This window comes from Gossypium raimondii, chromosome 10 (assembly GCF_025698545.1).
Source record: "Gossypium raimondii isolate GPD5lz chromosome 10, ASM2569854v1, whole genome shotgun sequence".
Classification (NCBI taxonomy): Eukaryota; Viridiplantae; Streptophyta; class Magnoliopsida; order Malvales; family Malvaceae; genus Gossypium; species Gossypium raimondii.
The window spans coordinates 20212459-20235432 of NC_068574.1; the positions used below are offsets into that span (position 1 = coordinate 20212459).

A 22974-nucleotide genomic window follows, 5' to 3' on the forward strand; every position below is an offset into this window, starting at 1 on the left:
TATCCAAATTTAACCCATTTGAGAAGTTTTCTTTTTACAATTTTGCTTTAAATCCTGTATTTAAAATGATTTTCCTAATGCCTTAGAAATCATTTTGATAAATTTAATCAATCCTAAAGCATTATCATAAATTTAATTTTCATAATTAAAAAATAAAATATTAATATCAAATGAATTATGGAAAAATAATTATAAATCCCAACGTAAAGGCTAGTTAAAGTTTGAAAAAAACTAAAAATATATTACCTTACAAATATTTCAATCTCGACAGACTTTAAAAAAGAAAATTTAGCATAGCCAGCAAAATCAAGGAAATATAGGTAATAATATTTATATTTATAAGAATTATATTACATTGGTTGTTTTCTAAGTTATAAATATTTCATGGATGTTTTAAAAACAAATTTTGTATCATATCTCATTATAGATTTTTAACCCATAAATAAGAAAGATAATGCGTTTCGGTACACTTAAACCCACGTCCTCCTGTATTGATAACAATATCTATGCTAATCGAGTCAAGACTCAATCAGCAAAAAATATGTGTTATTAAATTTAAATTCGAGATTAGATATATAAGTTTATTATTTTAAAAAAAATCTATTTAAGTGTCAAGAATTATGGTATAAAATTATTTTGCGTAAACTGCATTAATTGTTCCTAACCTTTGATTGAAATTACACTCAATTTTCAAAAGTTACATAATTGTCACTAAAGTTATATAAATGTTACATTTTTGTCACTTATCTGTTAACTTCCGTTACATTTTGGCCACTTATCCGTTAACTTCCGTTAAGATGGTGATGTGGCACGTTAATTTAAAGGGTTAATAACCAATTTAACCCCTGGACTATAACTAAAATATCAATTTGATACTTTTAAAATTTTCTTTAATAATAATTCTAAAAAATTTTAAGGGTAAACTATTCAGATAGTCACTCAAGTTTTAATGTGTTCCTATTTTAGTTTTTGAATTCTTTTTTGTTAATTTAGCCACTTCTGTTAGATTAATTATCATTTTTAGTCACTCCACAATTAAAATGTCTTGACCACGGAACGGAATGCCGATGTGGCAATATTTTAATTAGTATAATAACATATTTAGCCCTTAACACTTTACACATTCTGTCAAGTTGGCCCTAATTCTAAAAAAATCAACAAATTTAACCCTCAATGTTTGTACATTTATCAATTTAGAATTCAAAGAGTTCAAAAAAGTTATAATTTTAAAAACTTAAAAATATATATTTATTTTAGAAATAGATAAAAATATAGAAGAGGCCTGGGATGTTTTTCCGGCACATGCCATAAACAGAAACAATGGCGTGTAGCAGGAAACATTGCAACAACAGTTGCTTTTACGGCGTTGTTTTAATGAGTGAGCATCACTGGTGGAGCCCGTTCCCCCGTTGCTATAAACCAAGTTTGCATCAGTCAAAGAAAAGTATAAATTGTTTCATCTGCAATGAAAGTGCAACAAAGTAATTATATATATATATATATTTTTTTTTTTTATATTGTTTTAAATAATAGTAGGTCAATTTTTTCGTGTTTAACATATTTTTTTATGTCATTTTTAATAAATTCTTCTAAAATTTTTTGAGTATTAATCAATAAATACAATTAACTGAAACTAGAAAGGTCATGTCACTCCCTTGTGTTTCTGAAAATAAAAACCGTAACTGAAACTATAACTTCTCTTTTCTTTGTTTACTTTACAAACAGAGACTAATCCAAATTTTATGTGTCACTGTCTTTTTCCTCGTATTTGATTATCCTGAAGATATCATCCATTGTTGTTCCTTTCGGTGCTGTTTTTGGCCACACCAATAAAAACACTTTGTGCTGGTATTTCAAGGACAAGCTGAACAAGCTTCGTTCCTCATTCGCTCTCACTCGAGCTTTCTAGCAAGATGCAGGGAGGGGGCAAGTTGATGAGCCTGTCAAAGTCTGGTTGGAGCAGCTTAGTGATATCGCTTATGAGGAGGATGATGAGTTGGATGAGCTCTTACGAACATGTCCGCAGGAAGGTGGACAACCAAATGAGTAAAAAGGTCTGCAATTTCTTCTCCCTTTCCAAGAGTCCCATGGCATTTACTCTAAAGATGGCTAAAAAGGTAAAGAATATTAACCTATCCATTAAGGATATTAACCGTCAGGCCACTGACTTTGGACTCCAACAAAGACTTCAAATTTCGTCTCCAGTGTCTAGTAGAGTAGGAGGCACCCACTCCTTTGGCGACTCATCACGAGTTGTTGGAAGGGAAGCTGATGCCCTAAAAGTAGTTGATCTCTTCATTGGTTCGACCACTCGCCAAAGTTTGTCGATAGCATCCATAGTAGGCATGGCCGGTTTGGGCGAAACCACTTTAGCAAAACTTGTGTGCAACAATGGCAAAATAAATAATTATTTTAAGAAAATAATGTAGGTTTGCATGTCTGAAAACTTTGATTCTCAAAGAATATTTCAAGAGATGCTTGAATCTCTTAGTGGGAGAACTTGTGACATGAAAAATAAGAATGCTATACTTGAAAATATTCAGAATGAGTTGGAAGGAAAGGCCTACCTCCTCGTACTTGATGATCTGTGGGATGAGGATATTAAAAATTGGGAGGACTTAAGGGATAGTTTGCTGGGAATGAATGAAAGTAAACAAAGCTGCATTCTGGTCACAAGTCGTAGTGAAAATGTTGCAGTAGTAAGGGAAACACCTCTTGATCATAGGCATCATCTTAAGGCAATGGTAGCTGAAGAGTGCTGGTCCATTATCGGCTTTTTTTCAAAAATGACCCTAAATTATCTATTATTTATGAAAATGACTCAAATTTGAAATTAAGTATGTAAATGACTTTTTTGAATAGTAACCTTTGGTGCCACCGTTACACTTGGCTGCACCAACGTCAAATCGGCAATCAATCATTGGGTGATGGATAAAAAAAAATATTTTTGGTAGGTTTTGCCGGCGACACCAATATGTATATTTTATATACCGGTAAAAGTACATGTATTCTGATTTTTAATATGACAGAAAAAAATTAATTTTTTAATAAGTGTCGCCGTTATCATTGGCGACACCGAATGATGACAAGTAAAATTTGAAATTTTTTTTTGGTGTAACCATTGATGTTGGTTGCATCGCTTTTTTGTGTTAGAAGAAATTTGCTTCTTCTTTTTTGTCATGCCATTGATTTTGGCTGCACCAATATTTTTGTCAGAAACTTTTGAATTGAATTTAAAAAAAATTAAGGGGCAAGAAATGATAAAAAGGAGGATGGAAAAAAATAATAAAAATAAAAGTAGAAATGAGAAAAAAGATAATGGAAGAATGCCAAAAAAAAAAAGTGGGATAAATTGAAAAGAAAGAAACAATGCTTGAAATGAGAAATTAAAAAATAAATGGTTAAATTGGGTCAAGTGGGAGGCTCAATTGAGCCAAGGGTCTTGGGGGCACCAGGCCTGCCACCTGACCCGATTTGACCCTTCAAGTCACGGGCTTGACATATATATATTCATATCTTTTCCGAATCGTTCAAACCTACCCCACAACTCTTACCATATAAATACATACATTACACATGGTCTCCCCACCCTCCCTCCAACCCTCCTTTTTTTTTCCTTTAAAAAAAATTATCAACCTTCCCATTTTTATCTTAATGTTCCGAAAAAAAAAACTAAATAAAATTTGAGAATATCAAATTTGGTATCAATTGAAAATTTCAAGTTTCTTTTCTAACTTCGGATGAATAAAATCCACAATTTCTTTTATCAATTGCAAAGAATTTAGTTTTTTTCGAAACACAAAAATAAAAACGAAAAGGTTGATATTCTTTTTAAAGAAAAAATTGAGGGGCTGTAGGGACCATGTGGTGTAGTATATGTATTTATAGTGGGAACGGTGGGGGAGGTTTGAAGGCCGTGACCCGAAGGGTCAAATCAGATTAGTGGCAGGCTCGATGCCGCCAAGACCCTTGTCTAAATGAGCTTGTCACCAGACTCAAGTTGACCCTTCGGCTCATGGGCCTAACATATATATATTGTTTTTTCTTTCATTTTTTATTTTCTCATTTCAAGCATTGGTAATGGAGACACCTACCAAAAATATTTTTTTAATCCAAGGCCCAATGATTGGTTGTCGATTTAACGTTGATGTAGCCAAAGGTAACGGTGGCGCCAAAGGTTATTATTCATGTAACATCCCGCCCAACATAGTCCTTGTTTGTGATATGTGTGGGCAGAGTGTTGGCTAAGTATAAGTTAGGCAGGCTGATTTACACCCTATCTATCAGTGTTGTGTTAAGTGTTGGTTGTCACGTCATGATTGGTGGACTATATGGCTAATCCAGTAAGTCTGTAATGACTTGGTTGAAGGATTTGTCTTTTGACGAAGTATAGGTTACAGATCCACATGTCTTGGCGTGGCCGTTGTGGGGAACCCGCCAATCAGCGGATTTTTTTGGTAAGTTGTGTTACAGACCCTTCTACTAATATTTGCCAGTGGCGGATTGCTAGGTTGTGGACCCAATAATTTTCTATATGAGCACATGAGTATACTGTATAGTTTTAATTAGTTTCTATCTCACTATTCGAGTTTTTGTTAGAGTTTAAGCAACTCAAATTACTAAGTAAGTTTAATTTAAATATCAATATCTTAACTTGAGGAGACAGAGAACATTTTAGTTCTTAAATTTTAACAAAATGGAATACATAATTGAAAATTTTGAGAATGGTTTCTGGAAAACAAAAATATTTATAAAATTTAAAAAATTAAAAATTAAAATTTTAAATTTAATTAATGAATTCACTTTAATTTAAATTCATTTAAATGCAGTCAGTTCTTATTTTATTTTTCATCTTTCTATTCTAAAAAATAGGGTACCAACCATGTTTTTATAATTGAAAATAAAATTTTATTTTTAATTACCAAAATGTAATTTTCAAGTTAAAAACAATAAAATCTATTTTTTAAAATCAAAAGTAAAAAATAAAAAAACATAATAATATTTTCAAAAATCAAACTCATAGGCTTACTTTTAACAAAACAAATGTAATTGAATGGAAGTCCAACAATTCAATATTTACCTCAAATAGAATTCCACCTGAAACTCAATTCATGTCTCTAATTTCAATTAAAGTTTCTTAAATTTGCCTTTAGTCTTATATAAGCAATATAATGCTGACGTGTCAACTCGTTGGTTTGACTAATCTGGTAACAGTCAACGACAAGCGGGCTTTGATTTTGGGCTTCTCCAGATTGTGTCTAAACTAAAACTATTGAGAGACCTCAGGAAACTCCTCGAAGCCTTTCCTTTCTTACATTTGTCCGCCGTTCTTCTCCTTCTTCGTCTCCACGGCTGGCTGATATAAATTACAAGGTCGAAGAAAAAAAGAAACCAGACAGAAATGGAAAGCAATAAAGAGAAAATAGTAGACGACGTCGGTTCAGTAGTTGAAGCTATATCTGCTGATGACGATAACGCCGCTCCTCTTTATCAAGTCGAAAGCCTCTGCATGCGCTGCACCCAGAATGTCTCTCTCCTTTTAATTTTTATTATTAATTTAGTTCTTTTTTTATTTCATCATTGTCGTTTGTATTTATTTGACTTTTTTTATACAGGGAATAACAAGGTTTTTATTGACCTCAATTCCTCATTTTAGGAAGGTAATTATCAAAGCGTTGAACTCTTTTTCCCTTTTTTTTTTTTGGTTGAATTTTTTTTAGTGATTTATGTTTTTTGGCTTTCAGGTCCTGCTCTCTGCTTTTGAATGCCCGCATTGTGGTGAAAGGTAATCTCGTTTGTTACTTACTATATGCTTAAAACTGATGTTCCTTTTGAAAAGGTTTTTTTTTTTTTAACGCTTCTATTTGTGTATATTAGGAACAATGAAGTTCAATTTGCTGGTGAAATTCAACCAAAGGGATGCCATTACCATTTGGAGGTCCAACCAGGAGATCCCAAGGTTGTCGTCAGTGCTTGATTCTAATATTAAGTTCAATGCTTTCTTCATGTTTTATATTTTTTTTATGTGTTTTTCCGTATGCTTTGTCAACGATTTGAAGAAGCACTAGCTGTAATAAGTGGTAACTACGCCATACTAATTAGTCTCTTTAATGTAGTTGTTTAGCCGACAAGTGGTGAAATCCGAGTCTGCTACCATAAAGGTACATTTTCTTGCAATGATCATGAACTCAATTTTATATTTCTGTTTATGTTTCATCGAAGATTGGCTCCAATAGATATGTCTCAACTAAAATATTTTGAATTGTTCCTTTTTTCTTACATGGTTTAATTCTTCTTGTAGATCCCTGAACTGGATTTTGAGATCCCTCCTGAGGCTCAACGGGGAAGTCTATCAACGGTATTTACTTGATTCTGTTGCCTATTATGTTTATGCTGTATTTATCTGTTAGGTGCTTCACAGAGGCCACCCATTTATCCCATATATATTTTGGATTTTCTTCCTCTTATTTTTGCAATCAACTCAGATATTGTCTAATGCTTCTAGGTGGAAGGAATACTAGTACGAGCTATAGATGGACTGCAGGCCCTTCAAGAAGAACGCAAGGTTTATTTTGTGATTGACATTCAATGTTGATTGATGTTGTGTAGTTTTCGGTACTTGACATGATTTGCTTTTACTGGACAGAAAGTGGATCCTCAAACTGGAGAGGCAATTGACCAGTTTTTGTTGAAGCTGAGAGCTTGCGCAACAGGGGAGTCACCTTTCACCTTCATCTTGGATGACCCTGCTGGAAACAGCTTTATTGAGAACCCGTAAGAGGAAAAATTTTATTTTTAATGACCTTTTATGTTTTATTTATGTGCTTATGCTTTAGGCATGATGGCTTGTTCAAATGAAAAGCAGTTGTTTCCATGTAAATGATCAGTGTGTTTGTCACAGGACAAGAACTGAAAATTTTAAATTCCTTTTGCTTATATTTTAGCTTGAACTAGAAAACTTATTTGACTAGCACTTTTGATTGGATAGCTTTAGAGTTTTAGAATTTTTAAAATCTTAAATTGCCTTAATCTAGCTTACATTAGAATGTTGTAATGTCATCAGGTTTGCTCCATCTCCTGATCCATCATTGAGCATCAAATTCTATGATCGAACTCCTGAACAACAAGCATCGTTGGGATATCTTGTTGACCCATCACAGTTGAATGCTGATGCAGCTATGGAGGAAACAAGCAATGATGTTGATCAAATAAGAAGACAACCACATGGATCAGTAGGAGCGGCAGCTGGTCAAAAGGCTATTGCTCAGAGTAATAGTGCTGAAATTGCGGAGGCTTTATTCCGGTATTCTGCCCCAGAAGAGGTAAGCCAATTTCAACTGTTATATTAGATAGATTCATGGGAAGAAGTAAAAGAACCAAATTGATGAGAGGTGAAGACAAGTGATTTTAATTGTAGTGCATTAACCACTTATTGTTTGAATTCCAAAAACAAAGAAAGATAGGAGAGGGAGAGAGGGATTGTGATTGGCACTGGCAATTTAGTCTCTTCCTTTTCACTTCTCTCCTTAAAGTTGCCATCTTCATTTAAATGAAAAAGAAAACACACACACCTCTCTATCTAAATATGCTTAATTTTATAGTATACTAGGATTTAGCATTTTGTCTTAAATTCCCCTTATACCTATTTTTTCTGGTACGTTTTCTTGCCTTCAAATAGGTGATGACTTTCCCATCAACATGTGGAGCCTGTGCTGCCAGAAGTGAGACTCGGATGTTTGTAACCAGTATCCTCTGTAATTGTCATGTTTTGCATTTCGAACAAAGCAATATTTCTGCTACATGATCTGATCCAGTTTTAGTGCTATACATGATGAGTGTATCTGGATTTGATTAAAAATGACTAGTTATTTGTTCATTGTGCTTTCCATTTTTGGCTTGCTCATATGGAGTATGGAAATTGTAGATGTTTCAAATGTTGATATGTTGCTTTATCGTAGCAATTGTAGAGGAGGTGAAGCAGATTCTAATGGTTCTTCATGAGTTAAGTTTATTGTTAACATGTGTCAAGTGGAAAGATGCTTGCATCTCAGATGTCTGATCTGGAGTAATGATTTAATGGTACATTTATCTTATTGTATGGTCACGACAAGCACATATCCCCCTCCCTGCCCAGACCTCTTGGCCTGTTGGCATCTCGGCTACAGACTTAGAATATTGTTGCAAAGCCTTTTTATCTGAATCAGGTGTCGTCACATATGGTCTATTACAAAGTTTTATCTATAATTTTGTTGAGCTTAACCACATACAGGGATTCCATATTTTCAAGAAGTTATTGTCATGGCATCCACATGCGATGCTTGTGGCTACAGAAATTCTGAGGTTGGTGATGATTTTGCTTGTACTAGTCTTTTAGCCCAATTACTTTGTCGATATTAACCATGCTTAACTTGCAGTTGAAACCTGGTGGGGCAATTCCTGACAAGGGAAAGAGAATAACCCTGTCTGTGAAAAACATCAATGATTTAAGCCGTGATGTTATAAAGGTTTGTTCTGAGGACACAATATCATTTTTCTTAGTGCATTGTGTTAATGACTAGTTTCTTAACAAAATGCTGCATTTCCTACTTGTTTGTTTGCGCAAATTAAATTCTTTATCCCTACGTAGACTGGTATTCCCTTTTTTTCCTCTCTTTTTTGCAACAATGCACAAGTTAACAAGACAAATATAGTGCATTTGTTTGCAAAAGCCACTAGTTCTTAATTGAATGTTTAAGAGTTTTTAGATCTTTGCGGATGTAATTTGTGGAGGTAAATCTACAAAGTTATGTTTTGGCCAAAGCAGCCTTCCTTTGAGAAGGGTGTCTAGTGGCAATTCGCATTTGATGTAGACAATTTTCTTATCTGAATATGAGAGTGAAATGTAAATAAACACCCCGAGCTTCAATTAGAGGGAAATCAAGGGAAAAAGGAAATATAAGGTTACAATAGGGATTGTTAGCAATCACACTTAAAGGCTGATTGCATCCACAGTATTATCATATCTTGGCCATATAAAATATATTTTCATGGCTGTAACAGGTACTAATATAGTCATTAATTTAGTTTGCACATTTAGCAATTTAAGTTAACATTGCATCCTCTCAAGTTTTTGATACTATTATTACATTGTGCGTCACCTTTGCCTCAAACATGTAATGAACATTTCATGGGATTGAAATCGCATGTTCTGCCTGTTCTTTTTTCCATGCTTATGGTAAGTTATCTAACAAGTGGTTTTGTAAGTTTATCAGTCAGATACTGCAAGTGTAAAAGTCCCAGAACTTGATTTGGAGCTAGCTAGTGGCACACTTGGTGGGGTTGTTACAACGGTTGAAGGTTTGATTACCAAAATTAGTGAAAGTGAGTACTTTATTACTCATTTAGTTTTTCCATGTGAAACTCTGTTTGATTGTTGATTCTGTTATTTATAGTTCTTTTTCCTTCATTGTTTGCTAAGTTTGAGCACTTCACCCTCAAATGGTTCTCTTCACAACCTCGTTTAGGTGTTCCAGAAGAGAGTGAGACTAAATTTCTTTTGCTTGCTGATTCTGTTGTTTATAGTCCACATCCACCTTTATTTACTAAGTTTGAGCCTTTCACCCTGTAATGGCTCTATCTTACAAGCGATGCTTTATATTTCTAGAGCAGAGTGAGGCTAGTTTGCTACTATGTACAGCGTAGACCTCCACATCTTCATTTGGCTAAAACTTTTGCTTCATTCCTAGGTTATTCAACCAAGTTCCCTCTATTTACTTCCACATTTTTTTTTATTTGATGTTCTTGGGCAACTATCACTACCTTGTTTCCTCATTGCATGAATTTGACGTGAAGTGCTTTAATTATATATATTATGCATATTAATTGTACTATTCCCAATCTCTGTGTTCAGGCCTTGAGAGAGTGCATGGATTTACTTTTGGAGATAGTCTTGACGAATGTAAGAAAAACAAGTGGCTAGACTTTAAAGCAAGGTTGAACAAGGTACCATCTCAACACTGCCTCTGGTAAAATTTTATGTAACCTGGTTACAGAGAATACTGGTTCGTTTCAGCTCTGCCAGTCAGTATGCCTTTGTGCCATTTCAATTTCTTGATAAATACGAGTGCCTAGAATGCATGTTCTTTATCAATTAATAACTTAAATTTAAATATGATGGATACTCGGTGTATTTAAAATCGAGGATAGATTGAGATGTATAGCAATAAACATGCAAAATTAACAATGAAGATTACTGCCTCATCTTCCTCAAGACTTAAACCATACATATGACCCATATATTTGTTCTTGTGTTTTTGTTTCATGTATATGGGGAAGATATGGAGATATTTTGCATCCGTTAGTCCTTGACACTTTTATTTCTTGCAGAATGAGATAAACATCAAATGATCTGTACAAGTAAAGAATAAAAACCTTAACCTTTTTTCTTCTCACGGAGGAGTCTGGTTGCTATTTTGCAGATTTTGAGCATGACAGAACCTTGGACTTTAATTCTGGATGATGCATTAGCTAACTCTTTTATTGCACCAGCAACTGATGATATTAAAGATGACCATCAACTAATTTGTAAGTTCTCTAATCTTGACAAAGAGCTGCTACCCCGTTTACCATTCTTTTCCAATAATTCTTATGTTGGCTCTTTTCCTTTGTACAATTCAACAAATTTGGATTGTTTCTGCAGTTGAGAAATATGAGAGATCATGGGAACAAAATGAAGAACTGGGCCTGAATGACATCGACACCTCTTCAGCTGATGCTGCTTACAACTCAACAGGGGTGACATCCAATGAGAACCCCCAAGAATAAATGAACTGCAAATGATGTGTGATCGAGAGCAAGCATTGGATCAAACTGTGTTGTGCAAAACTATTCATACTGGCTGCTGGACTGAAACAATGTATTCCTAAAAGATTTAGAGCCGGACTGCAATTTTGAGGCTTCATATATACTTATTACTGTAAAATTATACTGTAAGGATTTTTTGTCTACTATGACTAAATTTTAGAATTATTTTTGCTTTGATGTTTCTGCTTTGTCATTCATATATTTTTAAAGAGCTGACAATTTCGAATTGGATACAGTTACAAGACAAAAAAAAACCCTGTTAAGGTCTTAATGTTCTTGCCTGAGCACATACACAAAGCAATGTTGTGGAATGTTTAATCAGTAGCCTTCTACTTCTTTTTTCCCATCATATTTTGCCCTAGAATGTGAAGATCCTTAAGTTTTGAGAAATACCCAAAATGAATAAAAATTGTATTAAAGTTGCTTATTAAGAATAGTACAAAGTTTCCTTTCCAAAAAGGCATGTACATTTTCGAACTCTATTCAGATGGTGGTGATGTGCCATCAACAGGTTTCCCTTTCTCCCTCATCTTGGCCATAGCTTGTTTCATTGCTTCCTTTCTCTTCTTGCTAGCTAACACTTTAGCCTGCACCCCACTCACACTCGGGTCCTTTTTCTCCTCTGGTGGTGGAGGTGGCGGCCTTCTAGCTGCATTTGCTTGTCTCTGGTCACCAACATTCAAGCTCAGCATTGCCCCTGCCAAGCTCAATGTCACAGTCCTGCACCAAATAACCCAACCCCACAAACATAACATAATGTTGCATTATTTGCATCCTCCATAACATAATACGGACAATGTTGGAAAGTTATAATTTGTCTGTTTGAACTTCAAACCCAGAAGTTTAGCAAGTATCAGACAGGGTAATTCTCTAGCTTAGAGAGTAAAGCATAAGATTTCCCCTCACAAGTCACAGTTAAACACCAAAAATTAAGGACTAAACCCAAACATTTAGACCCTTTCTATGATACTGCAAAAATTTCAAACATGGGCATATTAGTATATGCGTAAAATGATGCAATATAAAAGGGCTTCAATATGCAAACCTGCGATGAACAAGTTTATCATCCAAGACATGATGGGGTGTCTGGTAAGAAGCTGACACCGTCTGCAATCTTAAAGTAGGAATGTGAGATGCAAGCTTGGTTGATTTGGCAATGGGGGTTATTGAAGTGGCTGGAACAGGAGTTAGTGAATGTGCCATTGACACTCTCTCTGCCTCAAGTCTCAACCTTGGGGGACTTGTTTAAACTCCAATAAATAAAAGGGCCAACATTTTTTTAAAAGGACTTAGTTATAGTCGAATTGTGACGTGGAATGAGAGTGTTAAGTGGATAGTGTTTGTAGGTTTGGAAATAAACAGATAGGAAAACTCATTGGTTGCGACTCGATAAGGTTGTTTTGTTGTAGGACCCTTTTATGACCTTAAGATATCTGTGTTCGGTCCTGCTGCTTATTTACAACACGTAACTTCAAACCTCATAAAAGCATAAGAGTAATTATTTTATAGTCGAAGTTTTTTAGATTTTGGAAGCTGTAACATTTATTTATATATTTTTTACTCTACTTTGTAATATATTTGTCAAACTCTCAATTTATTTATGGAATATAAAATTAGAACACAATGTATTAAATAGTTTTATATATAAAATGGATTACTATTTTGTACACAGTTAGTATATTTTTTATTCCACAAACAGGTTTAAAAATTTGTTATATGTCTCTATTTTTAAAATATTTATTTTTAATATTTAATTATATTTTATAGGACACTTGTTAACCTTGACTCAATTTGTGGAGTTCAAAACTCTACTAATAGTGTACCAAATATTATTCCATATTTAATATGAAATTTATCTTATGGAGTTTTTAAATTTCATAAGCATACTAAGGGTAGTAAAGATGATGTACAGGGTACATTAAAATTTTAAATATATAAATCAACGGAACACTTGTCACACTCTTAACCATAGTAGTTTATATCGTACCAGTCGATATGCATCATTTTGGTCCTAAATTTGTATTAAATCTTGTATGTTTTTGTTTAATCAACATTTTGGTGTATTTTAACCTGTTTCAGTCAATATCGGTGCATACCGATGGGTACAATAATTTTAAATTATTGATATTTTAAACCAACTTTTATTTTTTTCTTAACTAATTTAACTTTTCTAAAATTAACAGCTATTAAATCAAATTATTGAATTTAATTAATAATTTTAAAACTTATATTTATATATAAATATATTTAAATGAATGTAATGGAAATATATATGCATGTATATAAAATACATAAGGGTTAGTGTTTAGTACATTGGCAGTGTATTTTTATTTCACAAGCAATCTTAAAATTACCATGTGTATCTTTTTTTTTAATATTTATTTTTTTTAGGATTTTACTATACCCCTATAGGACACTTGTCAACTCTTTACTACACTTGCCAACTCTTTACTCTGCTTCTGGAGTTTAGAAACTCCACTGACAGTATACCAAATATTGTCCTAATATATAATTTACTTTTCACCAAAATAATATATAATTTATTAAAAACTAAAATTTCGACAATAAATATATATACGAAAAATATTTAAATATATATAATTTATCAAGAAATTAAAAATTAGATTATAAATATATATATGACAAAAGTTTAAAACATTGATAAACTTGATACAATACACTAAAACATACCAATACCAGTACATATCAATATCAAGATAAAAATAGTACACTTATCGGTATAGTATTCACTACCTTGCTCTTAACCTACTCGTGAAGTCTAAAAACTCCACATGTATAACATGATTACTCCTTTATAGATGGGTTTAAGGTATAACACATGTAGAGATAGTAAAGAATTAATATATAAAAGTAAATAAGACATTTGTCATTTGTGGAGAAACTTCATAAGTTCATAGTAAAAGAGAGTTAAAAGAGAACTTCATTAATATTTAAAAATAAAGAAAAATATATAAATAACATAGCATATAATAATACTTCAATAAAATACAAAAATTAAACACAAATATTATAAAACATTCACTTCAAACCAATCATCTTGATATAAGTTTTGGCTGAATTTATATAAATTTTCTTAACAATCTTCAATATTTGCTCTACATACCATATTATTTCAGTATAACCCTCACTTTAGATGGCATTTGTAGTCAAAACATTTACTTTGAAATTAGGAAACAAGTAACCTTAAATGGAACTAAATTTTTACTGAGACCTTCATAAACCTTTTTAAGTGTTAGTGATGAAGTTTTGCAAAGCTAGCCTGTGACTGGCTAAAATTGCATTTCACAAGCAACTAAATAACCAAAAACCTAATAATTCAATTACACTCCAATTGCAAAAAATAACAAAAACTCTAAACAAAATTGAAACAAAATGTGAAATAAGTTCAACCCCTTACAAAATGCAACTCAGTTCTGGACAAAACTGCAGTCAACAGCAATGTATAATAAGAAAAGCATGTAATAATTTTAGTGCTTTGAAATGAGAATTCCTACATTCAATCCTCTTCCTCTGAATCACCAGCAGCGGCATTAAGGGTGTGTAACCGTTCAATCAACTTAGCTTTCCTTTCCTCGTATGTTAGCTTCTTCAAGTTGAACCTGCAACAGAGAAGACAAAAATGGTAAGAGATTCATAAAGAAACTTAAATACAAGTTTTAATGGCATTCACACAAGTTGCACTGCACTGAACACTGACCTTTTGTGCTGCTTAGGAGGCTCCTTTTCAGTCTTCTTTGCAGTTGGATCAGCTCGGATAGCAGCATGAACTTTCTTGTACAAGGACTCAATGTTATCAGCCTCAATTCCCCTCTTAATATACTCGCTGAAGTGAGATTGATACTTCTCGGGTTCATCTTCCATCAAAGTCTACAAAGCGATAATGTGCCATTACGGATGGAAAAGGGATAAAAAATGAATCGTTATATCACCGAATTCAATGAAAGAGAGATACTATTATAGATAACATCTTTTACCCTCATATATGCAGCAACATGGCCACCATATATGTACTTGCTGTGAACCTCAGCATCGAGCTGCTTGTTGTCCTTGGAGAACCCAGCAAACCTCTTGTCGCTATGAGGAATATCCAAACCAGCATCCAAGGCTCCCTGTTAAGATCAAAGCAAATTCTATTAACTCGAAATGTCAGACTTCAGTGAATGAAAGGATCTGATCCTCTACAATTAATTGGATTCTAGGGCACAAATCAAAATTGAATGTTTCAAAAATATGCACTCGAATAGTTGGTCCATTGAAGGGGAAAGGTACATACTAGAAAATGGTATTATTTAAAACAGAGTAGAACCAAAAATAAATCTTTTATGATACCTTTAGAGCACCAAAAACACGATTGCCAGTGGTTGTCCTGATCAGCCCTACATCAAGGAGAGCACGGAAAGGCCTCCTTGTGTCAGTTGGCTCAACTGAGAAGTCCTCTCCAGTAGCCTAGTAATATATAATCCATCAATAAAGAAACATCATGTAGGAAACAATATCTATTATTTTTTTTACCAGAAAATGGTGGAAAGGCTGTATATATAATACCTCTACATTGCCCTGATACTCTTCATCCATTTCAAGCATCTTAAGCACACGGCGCCCCAACAGCAAACCAGTGCAATAAGCTGTCGGAATTTACCAAAAGCATGTTAAAAAATTAAAATTTTATTTTACAGATAATCCAAAGTCTATAAATAGAATACCTGCGGCATAGTTTGTAAGACCCACTTCAAGCCCATATCGTGGAAGCTCATGTGAGTAAGCAGAAGCAAGAACCATATCACCAGCAATATTAGCAGAAACTATTTGTGCGGTGACATCTTTGTTGCTCTAATCAAAACGTCAAGGTTTACAAACTAGAAATGTCTCCAGCAAACGAATGAGAATGTCTTCAATGAGAATATCAGAATAAAAATAAAGCACTAAAAGTAGAGTTATTAATCAAATTCACAGTACTTCAATTGGATTACTTCATTTTCATGTCACAACATTTGCTAGGCTAATATTTCTGCAATTAAACAAAATTAGGTAGGAAATTTCGGATTTTTCAACTATTTGGTTGCTGAGCTAAAAGTATAATGACAACGTGAGACTATACAACTTTAAGGATACAAATCGGACAACGAATCGGTACTTCGGAGTGTTGTACTTATTCTTGTCTTGATTGATTAGGCGAATCCTAGCCCGGTAGTCAGTCTTTCCCTCTACACATAATAAATTCAATAAATCATATCAGAGAGTCGCTCAAAAGCCAGAAGATCAAATAGTATTTCTAAAATTATAAACACAAAGTAACCATTATACAGAAACAAATACCTCTCCTTCTTTTGTATGGAACCTGAAACCGCTTAAAGTAAGCTTTGGTTTTCTGAGCCTTGACAAATGCCTACAATGACCAAGGAGAACCTTCATTATTCTAGCACCTTATAGTAGAAACAGTGATTAAACCCCTTCATTTTACTATAAAATGACTACCAACAAATCGCAAATCAAAATAAAACCAACCTACTAAAAAGAATATTAAAGAGTGATTACTGGGTGAATGAAAAAGACCTAGAGTGGAAAAATGATCAATACTCAAAAAGCCATCAGATTTCATTAATATCCAAGCAGTTTGATAAAGTTTTCTTAAAGCCCTTCATACGAAGAGAAACATCTTCAAGTTGAAAAAGATGGGAGAGCGTAGACGTTAGAAAGACTTACCATTTTGAAGCTTTGATCTGAGAGGGAGGGAGGGAAAGACGGCTAAAGGGGAAGGAGGAGGAGATAGATTATATAAAAGGTAGTATAGAACTTAAAAACCCTAATATCGAGACACCATGATAGACTTTAGATCAACGGCTAAGATCTTCTTCTTCTTCTTTTTGCTTAAATTGCTTTCTCTAGGGTTTTGTTTTGGGCGTAATGGTATTTTTGGCCATTTACTCAATTTAATTGGGTATTAACTAATTTCAGGTCAGCAATATAATAATAATAATTTGAGGTGAAATTTTGATATTAATCCTTCTACTAGTTGTAACTCAATTTGGTCAATTTTCTTGTTGAAAGAAAATTGGTAAATTTACTTCATGTATTTCTCATGGTAAATTTTAGTTTTATGGTTTTTAATTTTGAAATTTTAACCTTAATTCAAATAGTAATAGTTAATCCATTAGGTCAAATTCAGCAAGTTGTGAATTTAGTTCATATTCTTCAATTTTCTACACTTTTCAAATTTTAAAGTTTTAATACTAACTCAAAACAGTAGCAATTGAATCATTAATTAAGATGATGTTATTTTTGTGAGTATTATATAAAATAATAAATTAACGTAGTATTATGCATTTGATAAATCGTAAATTTTAACTTAATTAATTTAATGATTATCGTTTGATCGAGATTAAAATTTAAAATTTAAGAAATACAAGAATTAAAAACAATTAAATTAAAGTATAGGGACTAAAATTGTAACTTATGCGTAATAAAAGAGCAGATGGTGAGGGTGTACATGGAGGCCACTATCAAGATACATTGGTAAGTGAATGAGTCAATTAAGATAAAAGGAGAGCTTAGAACGCTAGCATTGGACCATGATAATTCACAAGCTTTTTTAATTATTCTTTAAGGATCAATTCTACTAATGAGAACATAATTGAACTATTAGAGTATGAAAATAGATATAATGATCTTAAAATTAATGGAGTGGGTATTGATGAGATGACCTGATGTAACACTTTATATTAGGGTGAGTATTCGATCGAATCAAGTGAAAAAATTTTGAGTTAACGAGTCCTGTTTTATCATCCCAACTTGATTTGAAATTTTCTTGAATCGAGTCAAATAGAGTGAAATGTTAAAGTTAAATTAAAAAAATTAAATATGTCAAATTAAAATCTTGTTACAATATAACTAATTTCATGTTAAAGTATATAAAATTGAAACCATATATATATATATATATATATTTGAAAACTTTTCAAAGTAAAATAATAATAATAAAACTTTAGTATAATAAACTTGAATAATTAGATAACTTATTTAAGTCCCAAAATTATTATTCTATAAATTTTTTATTTTCTTTATATATTTTTAAAAATTAAAATTTTATAATTTTAAAAAATATAAATTTTAGAATTTTATAAATATTTTGATTTTAAAATATATTTTGAAAATTTAAAATATATTTTGAATTTTTTTTATAATTTTTGTTGAGAGAGACCAATTTTCTCATTTTCAAACTTGACAGGCACCAAAACAAACCAAATCACTTCTTAACTTTTCTCTCTTACAAAACAAACCAAAAAAGAAGATGAATACAGACGAGAAAATAAGCATAGGAGAATGACGCCTCTTCTTTATGTAACATTTCCGCACTCGTTCAACAAAACTCATTTCATCAACATCAAATCTAATGTTTCCCACTAAAGAAAACCATTCTAATGTAACGAGACTAACAGTTGAAATCAAACTATTTACCAAGCAGTCCATCAGATTCACTAATTTACACTAGAACCTGCTTAAACAGAAAATTTTTCTAATTTAATATTCATAATTGTTGTGGCACTTAATCTTTTTAACATTTCCGGGTGTGACACCCAAAGTATAATTAAAAACAAGATAAGTGACAATCATTAAGATATTGAGGATGCACTTTGGTCAAGAGTGACTCTCTAAAACTTGAAAAAAATGAAATTAAAGGTGGTTCTTTCTTTTCACGAGATTTGCTTGATAAGGAATGAGAAAAAATACAAAAAGTTTGGATTAATGAAGATTTTGAGTTCATTTTTTTCCACCATAGATGGTCTCATCATCCGAGGTAATGAGCTACCTAGTTTAAAAAGAGGTTTCAAAAATGTGATGAGATTTGAATTTTATTGAAGGCCAATTAAAAAAATGGTAATGATGGTTGTACAATTTAAACCTCACTTTTAATCAATTTATTTATGGAGAAGACTTTGTGAATTAATTGTTGTCCATTTTAATTATGAAAATTAATGTGACGACTTCTTAAGGTGATGATTTTAATAGCCAGTGTGGAAAGATGAAACATATTGTTCCATGGCTTATTAATGGTAGAATTTTGTGTTGTTTCCCAGTTGTGATTTGTATCAATTTTCATGTCATTGTTAAACAATGTTTTGTTGTCTTATGTCCAAATTAAATCCTTTTGTATATTGTTTGTCTTGTTCAAAAAGTGTTACTCTTTTGTTGTTGTTAATTTTTTTTATAAGACATACAAATTTCTTGGAAAAAAAAGTTGAGTTAAAAGTAAAGTTTTTAGTCATGGTATTTTAGTAATTTAATACTAATCAAAAAAATTTGAGAGATCAATAAAAAACTCATGTTAGATCGTTACTAAATTAATGACAAGATATTTAATTTTAAAAAGTTGAGCAACTAAATCTAAAAACTAATAGTTGAATGATCAAAATAGAACAAACTTAATAGTTGGGTGACTATTCTTGTACTTTACCCTATTTATTATGAAATTATATATATATATATTTAAAATTAAATATTTTTACACATTATTTATAATAATTATTTTATGTATCACAAACATCAATTAAATTAGGGTAAACTATACCATTAGTCTTTAAACTATGAGTAAGTTTTCGTTTTGATCACTTAACTAAAAATATTTACAGTATAGTTGCTGAACTATTCAAAAGTTTTCATTCAAGTTATTGAACTATTCAAAAGTTTTTATTTATGTCACTAGGTTGTTAAGTTTTTTTCTAAAAAAAAAGTTCCACTAGCGAGCTCCAAGCGACAATTCGGCGACCTGTACGGTGGATCAATACCATCGATGACTAGAAAAACATACCTTATTAGATCCAAGTCAATCTTACGATTAGTGTCAGAGATAAAAAAAAAAAAGCTATTTGAATTTTGGTTCGTAAATTCTTGACGTCCAAAGTTGTTTCATGAAAGAAAAACTAAACTATAAAAATATAAGGGAAAATAGAGTTTTTGGTTGGTGCAGGTAGTGTGAACAGAGAAAATCATATAGGATCGATTTTAACAGTGAAAACTTTTAAATAGTTCAGTGATTAAATGGTAACTTTTTTTCGTTAAGTGACTAAAACAAAAACTTACCCATAATTTAGTGACTAAGTGTAGTCTACCCATTAAATTATTATATTTACACGTGTTATACCTACACCCCTCAGAGACATTCCTCAAACCTCCACACTTCAGAAACACTCCTCAAACAACCCCTCAGATATAATCTCTCGAACACACCCCTCGCAACTGCTCCTAGACTATTCACCCATGTGAATAACAATGCGCCTAATCAACCCTCTACTTAGACCTACGGTAACAGACACTTGGCCAACTTGCCTCAGACTCATCTATGGGAGATGACATGTGACACTTCAAGATCATGACTAAGGGTATGAACCCTTAGCCCCAACTGAGAAGGGGAAAATCGAAGTACATAACAGCTACTGGTTTCACTTCAGGCAATCTATATTCCGTGATGGTCACCATGTTGTATCCTACTCCATATCCTGTAAAATGAATATATGAGCAAAAATAATGCTAAATGAAAAATAATCGTACTCGATATTCTGAGAAATGATTGTAAAGAGTGAATTGACATTAAATGAAAATAACAGGAACTGGATTTAGATGGTACCAAAATAATGCTAAATGAATATATGAGCAAAAATAAGCAACAGCAACATGGCTCATGCATGTGTTTACGAGTAATCATCATTAACCAGAATTTGCAGTACCGGAACCGACGTTTGTAAGCACAATTGAATAGATAAAAGTAATATTTCACTTACAATATGAACCTACGATGTTTAGAGGAGACTAGGGGCTAAACTGTAGAGTTGGCAAAGTTTTTAGTACGAATATATAGCATATTGTCAATAGTTATTTATGGTGGTTGAAATAGAATGGTAGTTTATTCTATTTCTTTTCCTAGAGGAATGAGCTTTTTAGTGAAATGGGACAAAGGAAAGATCCCTTGGTGACTGAAGGAAGTCATAACTATTTCTGAAGGAAGACAGACATATCCCCAATTGGCTATCAAAACCCAAAAGCTGTTGGGTTTTTATGGCCTTTGGAGAAATGTCACACTTGGTTAATGGAGGCAAAGTTCAAATACTTAACTACACATGATTATCTTTAGGTATAAAATCAAACATTTGGGTACAGTTCAGCTGGTGTCAAATGCATTCTTAAAATACTATGAATTCAAACATGCACAAAGTACAAATAGGTTCATGTTTTAATAAGGAAATAGATCATCACCAGACGATGAAAGATACAGTCAATGTGTTTCATAGTCTGGAAAGGTGATGGTAGCTAACAAGCATGAAGCAGCTGGAGATGATATATCCTTCTTGATTGAAATTGAACTAATAAAGATGCTTAGCAGCAGACGCTTTTCACGCCAATGCTTAGCAAACCTGGTTATTTTAAGAGAACCATTCAACTTATCCAGACATTGCATCAATGAAAGAACAATGTAATGGAAACTCGGCAAGTGATTCCTCCCCAGCAAGTAATTGTTTCAAAACTTCAATAGCAAACAGCGGATTCCTATCAGAAAGGCCATCCAGGAGTGAGGACCCTGTAACCTCATCCAAAGCTTTATAGGCTGCAGTATCAGCATGGACTCTTCTTCGTGAGCTGATCAACACCCTAACATAGTCCAAGACCAATGCATCAAGAACTATGGTCGGATAAGTTCCTAAAGACAACAAAGTTCTATCTCTTTCAGCAGCAGAAATATTAAGCTGGAGACGTTCAACTTCCAATTTCACTGCTTCAAGGAAGTTTAGCTTTCTTTCCAGCAAAATTGGATAAATCGCATGGCTAAGTTGTATATGTTTTATCTAATTGACAATTAGCCACTAAATGCCTGTATATTAAAATTTTAATAAATTAAACCTTTCATTGTTAAAATCAACAGTCAACCATTACATAGTATTGATAGCTGTTTTTTACGTTGTTTTGCCACGTGGTACGTCAAGATTGCTGCGTGTGGCAAAAATTGATATTTTATATTTAAAATTAATAAAAATGTTAAAAATTATAGAAAATTATAAAAATATTTAAAGATTATAAAATATATATATATAAGTGCAACAAAATAGAAATTAAAACTTATAAAATTATTATAAATGCCTAAAAATATATAAATTATAAAAACTATTTGTTTAATTTATATAAACTATAAAAATATTATATAATTATGAAAAATTGTAAAATTTGTGAAAATATATTAAAATATAGAAAATTATTAAAAATATTTAAAAATTAAGTTAATTTAAAATTATTAAAATATTATTAAAAATAAAAATCATAAAACCAATTATTAATGAAAGATATTTAAAATATAGAAAAATATTAAAATTATTAAAATTGATTTAATTTGTAATGATATTTTTATAATTTTATATATATTTATAATTTCTGCACTTTAAAATAAATTTTATAATATTTTAATAAATTTCTATATTTTAAAATATTTTTAAGAATTTTTAAAAAAATAATTAATATTTTGTATTTTTAATATTTTTATAATTTTAGTCATTTATAATAATTTTATAAGGTTCACAATTTTATATTTCTTACACTTTTATATATTTTTGTAGTTTTTATTTTTATTTTTAATGACTTTAAATATAAAAGACTCAAAATCACGATAAACAATTTGGTAAGCATCATTCTATTTGTTACAGAATAGGAACTAATTATTACTGAATAGATTGTAATCAACAAAATCATCGGGATTTGTGTGTAGCAGAATTATAGGGATTAGATTTGTAAATAAGCAGATATTTAGTATTTAATAGTTGATTCTTTCCTATTTTAGGAGGTTACACTGTATATAAATATGTGATCAGTTGAATGAAACTATATGTCGCTTTCTTCTCCCATTCTGATGTACACGGTATCCAAGATTACTTTTGTCATGCCCAAACAGCCCCAAGTACTTCCACCAACAAGCTCTACAAAGCTTGATCACCAGATTCCTAGGAACTGGCTTCCATAAGTCTCTGCTCTCTTGTATGTTTGTTCCTTATTATTGGTGGCATAGCGACTATGTTTCTTTCTTTCTTTTTTGTTGCTATTGCTGGGTATCATTTTGTTATTTGGATTTGCCTT

General features: G+C 32.0%; 3 protein-coding genes and 1 long non-coding RNA gene across 4 annotated transcripts; 1 reads left to right on the top strand and 3 right to left on the bottom strand.

Moving 5' to 3' along the window:
* Positions 1 to 1655: 1655 nt before the first annotated feature.
* LOC128033657 (uncharacterized) lies at positions 1656 to 2734 on the bottom strand. The gene is made up of 2 exons (XR_008189645.1): positions 2568 to 2734; positions 1656 to 2378 (listed from the first exon to the last, which is right to left on the bottom strand). It is a non-coding gene; the product is annotated as an uncharacterized LOC128033657 (long non-coding RNA).
* Positions 2735 to 5277: 2543 nt separating this feature from the next.
* On the top strand, positions 5278 to 11019 carry LOC105777370 (uncharacterized). The gene is made up of 16 exons (XM_012600618.2): positions 5278 to 5527; positions 5616 to 5660; positions 5745 to 5785; positions 5878 to 5959; positions 6117 to 6161; positions 6302 to 6358; positions 6506 to 6565; positions 6647 to 6774; positions 7064 to 7322; positions 7679 to 7745; positions 8270 to 8340; positions 8415 to 8504; positions 9252 to 9360; positions 9890 to 9981; positions 10458 to 10563; positions 10679 to 11019. Exons 1-16 carry the CDS (start codon positions 5402 to 5404, stop codon positions 10801 to 10803), a joined length of 1503 nt encoding a protein of 500 aa, XP_012456072.1. The 5' UTR covers positions 5278 to 5401; the 3' UTR covers positions 10804 to 11019.
* Positions 11020 to 11222: 203 nt separating this feature from the next.
* On the bottom strand, positions 11223 to 12108 carry LOC105777371 (uncharacterized). The gene is made up of 2 exons (XM_012600619.2): positions 11888 to 12108; positions 11223 to 11562 (listed from the first exon to the last, which is right to left on the bottom strand). The coding sequence occupies exons 1-2, from the start codon at positions 12043 to 12045 to the stop codon at positions 11322 to 11324; spliced, it is 399 nt and encodes a 132-aa protein (XP_012456073.1). The 5' UTR covers positions 12046 to 12108; the 3' UTR covers positions 11223 to 11321.
* Positions 12109 to 14046: 1938 nt separating this feature from the next.
* On the bottom strand, positions 14047 to 16714 carry LOC105777702 (60S ribosomal protein L5). The gene is made up of 9 exons (XM_012601085.2): positions 16567 to 16714; positions 16180 to 16249; positions 15976 to 16067; positions 15567 to 15693; positions 15409 to 15488; positions 15193 to 15309; positions 14838 to 14972; positions 14561 to 14730; positions 14047 to 14462 (listed from the first exon to the last, which is right to left on the bottom strand). The coding sequence occupies exons 1-9, from the start codon at positions 16567 to 16569 to the stop codon at positions 14360 to 14362; spliced, it is 897 nt and encodes a 298-aa protein (XP_012456539.1). The 5' UTR covers positions 16570 to 16714; the 3' UTR covers positions 14047 to 14359.
* Between the last annotated feature and the right edge of the window lie 6260 nt (positions 16715 to 22974).

Coding starts and splice junctions, on each gene's coding strand:
- LOC105777370 (XM_012600618.2), top strand. CDS start 5,402: ATGGAAAGCAATAAAGAGAAAATAGTAGACGACGTCGGTTCAGTAGTT. Junction 6,566..6,646: donor CCCTTCAAGAAGAACGCAAG/GTTTATTTTGTG, acceptor TTTACTGGACAG/AAAGTGGATCCTCAAACTGG. Junction 9,361..9,889: donor GATTACCAAAATTAGTGAAA/GTGAGTACTTTA, acceptor CTCTGTGTTCAG/GCCTTGAGAGAGTGCATGGA.
- LOC105777702 (XM_012601085.2), bottom strand. Junction 15,489..15,566: donor TCTTACAAACTATGCCGCAG/GTATTCTATTTA, acceptor AAATTCCGACAG/CTTATTGCACTGGTTTGCTG. Junction 14,973..15,192: donor GTGTTTTTGGTGCTCTAAAG/GTATCATAAAAG, acceptor TGATCTTAACAG/GGAGCCTTGGATGCTGGTTT.
- LOC105777371 (XM_012600619.2), bottom strand. CDS start 12,045: ATGGCACATTCACTAACTCCTGTTCCAGCCACTTCAATAACCCCCATT. Junction 11,563..11,887: donor GATAAACTTGTTCATCGCAG/GTTTGCATATTG, acceptor TATTTGGTGCAG/GACTGTGACATTGAGCTTGG.